Source organism: Myodes glareolus, chromosome 19 (genome assembly GCF_982192425.1).
Source record: "Myodes glareolus chromosome 19, mMyoGla1.1, whole genome shotgun sequence".
NCBI lineage: Eukaryota > Metazoa > Chordata > Mammalia > Rodentia > Cricetidae > Myodes > Myodes glareolus.
Window position 1 is genome coordinate 37197983 of NC_142044.1, and position 6437 is coordinate 37204419.

Consider the following 6437-nt stretch of genomic DNA (forward strand, 5'->3'; position numbering starts at 1 on the left):
AAGTCCTAAGTCTCTAAAACTAGCTTCAGAGAGAAAAATTCCCACCTGGGCACCCTGCTGGAATCAAAAGCAAAGTTCCCAGAAGAGATTCCTTTTAACTCAACCAGCTAGACCCTCATGCAAATCAAGCCCGCAGGTTGGTATAGCCCCCAATGCTGTGTTCCCAGCTGCGGAGAACTTCACAGCCACGCCCCCTCTGAGACATAGGTGCCTCCTTGCCAGATCCACAGTTTTTTGTGACTGTGAAGATGTGTGCTTGATACTATTGTTACCACCGATGGGATTGTTACCATGTCTGCATGCCTATGTAAACTGAAAGCTTTGTGGAGATCACCCCCCACCCCACCCCCGTTTTTAATCCTCTGCTTTGCCTCTTTTACCTTTATGCCTTATACCCTTACGCTCATCCTCCCCCATGGGATAAACACGCAGGAAAAAACGTGCCAAAGTCAGTCAGTGTGTTCTAGCCCTCAGATCCGGTTCCCGAGCCAGTCTTCGCTAGCCATAGAAGTCCAGTTCTGAAGTCTGAGAGAGTGCTGAGGCCGGTACTTGGTAGCTCTCGAGAATCACCCTGGGTTAGGGTCAGCTACCCCTTTAGGAAGGGGACCACTGCTGTGTCAGAGCAAAGTCTAGGGCAGGCCTCAAGACGGACCCCTCAAGATATGGTCTCCACAGGTACAGCCACCATCTGCCCCATTAAATGGTGGAGCAAGCCTGCGAGTCTGAGGCATTTCCACGTGGCTGATCTGGAAGCCGGTGGGTCTTCTGGAACCCAGAAGTGGGCAGTGAGTGGCCAAAGTGTCTGTCTGCGGAGGGGCTAGAGGCAGCCGCTCAGTGACTGCACAGGGCTGTCGGGGACACAGCTGGAAATCTAGATACACGTGCCTGTGTCCCAGGCCCTAGACCTGGACCTGCAGTACTGTCTGTCAAAGAGAGAACTGCACAGTGTCCACCAGACCAGAGCCTCTGCTCTGAAAGCGAGCTGAGAACGGACTGGACCCAAGGCAGTGAAGCATCTCATCCCTCCATTGCAGGGCTGGAGACAGAGTCTACGGAAAAGTCAAGAGGGACAACAGGTCCAGAAACTCTGCTGTGAGGCACCCCAACCTATGGAAGAAGGACATATCCCCATCTCTGTCTGGGAACCAAGAAAGAGACCCTTAATGAGGGTCTTCACCGGCAGTGGGCTGTGTACAGGGAAGGCAGCAGCAGGGCTGAGGAAGCCCTAGGAATCCCAGGCTAATGTCTCATCTCCCGTGGGGAATGAGGTCATAGTACCTTATAAGGGCTGTTCCCATTCCTGAGAGACCTTCCGTAAGAGCTCCAAAGGTGGCCTGCCCTAAACATACCAGGGAGGGGCTGAGCTAACTGAGCTCCTCAAGAGAGGGGTGAAGGGTGTAACCTGCTGCAACCAAGAACAAATGCCCTGAGAAATTTAGGAGCAACAACAGTGGTGAGAGACTCCGGCTTAGCCTTAGACCCTCTGTCCTGTGGGCTTGGCTGTAAGGACCTACCATCCCCGCACAGAGTTCCTCCAGAGGGAGAATGGGCGTGACGACTGACCACCAGTGTAATCAGGGTCCAGCCTCGGGCTTGCTCCCTTTCACACCCACGTTCACAAGCACACTCACACCGGCACCACCCAGTGGATACGGAGGAATTGGATTTGCTCGCCTCGCACTCCTGTTACAGAAGCCCAGGGAGAAAGCGTGCTAACTGGTTGGTTGCCCTCCAGCCCACTCAGTTCCAGCCTCAGGACCAGCACTCCAGTGTCTGCTGGATACCAGAAGCATTCGGAAGCCTGGGAGCGCCATTAGACATAAAGTTCAGGGTCCCCCTAGCGGCACAAGGTAGCCATCCAGAGAAATAGATGCTTCCCAGAAGCCCCTGTCCTGCAATGGCCTTCAGTTCCAATAGGGGTTAATAGCAGCCCCTGTCATTTGTTATGCGGGAAGCTTAGCTTCAGTGTTTTCCCCTCAGTCCTAGCCTGGGCGGCTCTGTTCCCTCCCAGGGCCGAAGAGCTGGGGCACCTCCCCTAGCCAAGCAGTCAGGCAGAGGTATAGCCAGCATAGAACCCAGGCATCCAATTCCACAGCACAATATTCTAGACACCAGAGGGGCACAGGGTAGAGCCTGCTGAGAACCACCCTTGAAATGGAGCTATCAAACACGCCTGCTCAGATGCATGTGCACATACATGAACAGACATGCAGGCATATACATACATACATACAGCTTGCACATAGCTACTTGCATATGTGTACATACTCACTTGCACATACAAATAAATACTCATACACTCACATACCCACCACATACCTCCACACACACAACCATCTTTGGAATTTATCATGTGACTATATTTAAACATATTGACCTAATAGATAAATATTTTCTCTCATTTAACGTATAAAGAAGTTTCCCTATATTTCTTAAATCTGAGTCTCAGAGGGAAAATTTCTCTTTTTAAAAAATTGTTTGCATCAATTTATTTGTGTGTGTGTGTGTGTGTTGTGTGTGCACATGCGTACACGCGAATATGCACTCACACTCCAAGGGAGTCCGTTCTCGCCTCAGACACTGACTTTCTGGCTTGAGATGGACCAGCCCACATGCCTGTCTGTGGGTGCAGCCGGCCTGGGCTTTGCAGAACACCTTGTGCACCGTGTGTATCATAGCTGTGTGTTCTCCGCTGACCTGGTAGCCAGATCCCATTCAACCTCCCATGTGCCCACACCATTTCCTTCCTCTAGAAAACCAGAGTCAGAAGCTCCCAGAAGTCCCCTGCCTGCACTGTCTCAGTTTCAAAATCAGTTCACACTTACAGAGATGTCATAAAAATAGCTCGGGGTTTCTGCATGCTCTTCTACTGCTTACCAAATGTGACTTGTTACATAAGGGACAGAGATTAGTATGGCCACTGCCGGGCTGCTTGAGACCCACATGGAGAGCAGGTTTGCGGTCTGGCAAGGAGTCCTCTCTGTCACATCCTGGCCTTTGTCACCTTAGATCCTAAAATTTTTTCCTTCTCATTTTAAATCCCCACATCAAAGTTTTTGAGCTGCATTCTGGATGGTAGCACTTCCTCACCCGTCTGTGAACTGAAAGGTCCGTGCCCAGAACCTAGACACGGAGTCTTAAGTGCAGCCCTCTTGCCCAGATGCCAGAGAACACACACACCAAGGGAAGCCCTGGTGCATCCTCACACAGCAGCAAGCACAGGGAGACCGGCTGACTTGGGTCTTGAAGGATCCCTCCCAGTGTCCTAGATTTCAATGCCTGTTCCTGATGGACCTGCAGCACAAGCGGACACCAGAACGACTGTGGCCAGAGCCCAGCCCTCTTCCTGTGGCATGGGTGGGTGGTCTAACTTCCCTCCTTGGCCCAGCTGTGGCTAACACTTACACTTGCCTGGAAAGCCTACCAATGTGTAAGATGAGGGTAGGATGTGTGTTTGTATAATGAGGTACACATGTGGGAAGTGTGTGTGCATGTGGGGCTATGTATGCTGTGGGTGGTGTGTTTATACATGTAATGTACAGGGGGAGAGACAGAGAGAGATGGAGAGAGTGCGTGTATGGCAATATGGTGGGTGTCGTGATCAAGAAATGCTACCCAAGGAGGCCACATATCCTGTCAGTGGAGGGTGTAGAACCCTGGCACCCCCCACACACTTTTCCTCAGAACTGGACCTTTGGAACTTTTGACTTCCGTGCCAGATTCCCTACTCATCCTGGGCTTGAAAACCAACCCTAGCAAGGAAGAAAAACAAGGGTCCTAACAGCACTTGAATATGCCCAGAGGACCAAGGTGGGGTGGGGCTAGGAGAGTTTGCTGGTGGCCTCTGGCCTCTGGGTGAGAAGCCAGGCCCTCAGTGGGCTGCCTCCAATTCCACCAGAATAGGATGGTATGAACAGGCTGTAGAGGTGGGAGTCTGGGGACCTCGGGAAAGGAATGAGTGCTTTACTTGGCACTGTGCCCTCTACCAATGTCTACAGGACAGTTCCTCCCAGAGGAGGCACTGGTCACCAATGCAGCGAATAGCTTCCAGAAAACTTGTCTAGAAGGGACAACCAGTCCCTCAGCGACACTGTGACAGAGTCCAGGCCATTGCCTGCTCTTCCCAGCTATCCTTCCTAGGTGGGACCCACCCCTTGCCCTAAGCAGCTTCAGAATGGGGGCATGAGACCAAGGAGAGATGGGGTCAGATCTGACAGAACTGAAAGGGATCCTCTGCTGTGGGAGCCCACTTGTGACTCAGTTTCCATCTGGAGTCATTTCTGACTTAAAGAAGTCATTTGAGTTCAAGCTTGCCTGCTCTGCCTCTTCCAATAACCTTGAGGGCTGTGATAAACTTCTGATTTATCCCGTAAGAAAAGAAAGGAACTTTCTATCTAGTAGAAAGTATACCGCTGACGACAAACCTCAGGAACATCAAGATAAAGTAAGGCTGCTTCCCAGCAGCAAGCACGTGTTGGAGAGGAGGCTGTTCACTCAAGGATAGGAGTGGTCTTGTGATTAGATACCGGCTGACTGTCTGTGCTGTGCTTTGTTCTGTTTTTGGATATAAGCAAGTTCTGAAATAAACTCGGGGCTGTTTGGCTGCTTCGGCATGACCAGACAAACCTTCCGATTCTATCCTGTCTTCTGTTTCTTCTGACTCTTCTTTGGCCTCGAAGAACCAGGAACCCTAGCTGACTTGTGGGAGTGGGCTCCTACACTCTGCTCAGTGGGGGAGGGGACTGTGGAAGTGGGTGAATGGGGGCCCTGAGGCGAGGGACGGGTGCTTCATAGATGAGGGTGGTCATCGGGCTTCTAGCCTCGCTCATGCTGGGCAGAGCAGCTACCACAGGCTTCGTGTTGTCTCTCGTTCTCGAGTGCTAGGATTCAAAGCTGTAGATCCCCATGCCCAGTTTACACAGTGCCAGGGATGGAGCCCTGTGTGTGGTAAGCAAGCGCTGCACCCAGTGAACTTTATCCCCAACCCCAAGGATATCACACTTCTGTAGGGCCAAATGCGGTCCACCTACCTGCCACAGGCACATTCTCAGGATGCTGGGTCATGAGGTCTCGGCAGAAGGTCTGACTAGCCGGAGGGGGACATAGTTCATCCTAAAGACAGCCAGGGTGACTGGTCCTTCTGTGTGTCCAAGGCCTCGTAACACATTCAGCTGCCCTTGGAGTTTGCGCTATGCACGTGTGGTGAGTCTGTATGAGTTTTCGACACAGGAGAGGACAAGCTCGCAACAAGTGGCCTTTGGTGCTTATCCAAACCACAGTGGAGGTCAAACAGCTCCTCCGGGCAACGTCAACAGTGCAGAGGGTCTCAGTGCTGGCAGGGGTTCAAGACAGTAACTCCTGGAGTGTGGCAGCATCCCTCCCAAGGGCCAAGGACTCCTGGGATGATACCTGATTCTAGGCAGAACCAGGGAAAAGAGTCCACTTTGTGCAACTGCCTTTCTGTCCCCTCTGTGGCATCAACAGTATGCAGCTCAGACCACACTTCCAGAGAGCCTTCTGTAGGAGCCATCCACATTCATGTCCGACCCAAGGATGGAGTAGGTGGCCACTAGACAGACCCCCAAGGGCCTCCTGTCCCTTTAACTATGTGGAGCGAGCCCTTGCCAGGCCTTAGATCTGCAGAGGCTTCTAGCTGGGGCTTGCAGACTCCGGAGCTTTGTGTCATCAGCTCCTGCAGGTTATACTCTGCCCAGTCTTAATGTTGTGTTGTGAAAGCCTGAAGGGCTGGGCCAATTGGTGTCAGGAATGGGATGGCGCTGTAACAGATGTGTGACATGTGGGAACGGGTGATGGAGAATTCTGAGCTACAGGCAGAATTTTGTTAAAGAAAAATTAGTGTGGTATGGTGTATACAGGTGTAATCTCATCATTCTGGAGACTGAGGCAAGAGGATGGACAGGTCAGGTCAGTCGGAGCAGTAGGATGAATTCAGAGAGACAGAGAAAGTTAATCCATGACACTTATTAAGGTAGCAAGGCAGACTCTAGTAAAGGCCAAGCAAGTGCAGGGCCCACCCATGAGGGACTGTGTGCGGAGGCAGGGGGGAATTGGTCTCAGTTCTTAATTCAACATGAACGAATAGGGGACTAAGGGTTGAGAGCCAAAGAACAGGGGAGTCAAAGAACGGAAAACCTAAAGAGAAAACATCAAGATGCAGGGAACTCTGGCAGGCCAGGGTGCCTAGACATCACCTAAAGGATACATATGAGAAACTTAGTCAGATAGGAGGGTGGAGTCTCTTGATACACTAACAAAGCAGGGCCCAGAGGAAGTGCCTAGGTTTCAGAGCCAAGCTAACCTATGGTTAAGCCTTGACTCTTCATCACCTTAAAGGTTGATTTCAGGGAAGACTCAGGAATCAAGACATGGTCACGATCACATGACTGGAAAAGAACGACAGCAAAGACTCAAAGGGG

The 6437-nt window shown here is 51.5% G+C and overlaps 1 protein-coding gene across 1 annotated transcript in view; it reads right to left on the reverse strand.

Annotated features, from left to right (window-relative positions):
* Positions 1–5079, reverse strand: part of LOC125413268 (lymphocyte antigen 6D-like) — a 31336-nt gene extending 26257 nt beyond the window's left edge. The window contains exon 1 of the mRNA XM_085678876.2: positions 5031–5079. Coding sequence (XP_085535002.1) covers positions 5031–5064 — 34 coding nt within the window. The 5' untranslated portion in view covers positions 5065–5079. The remainder of the gene's footprint in view (positions 1–5030) is intronic.
* Between the last annotated feature and the right edge of the window lie 1358 nt (positions 5080–6437).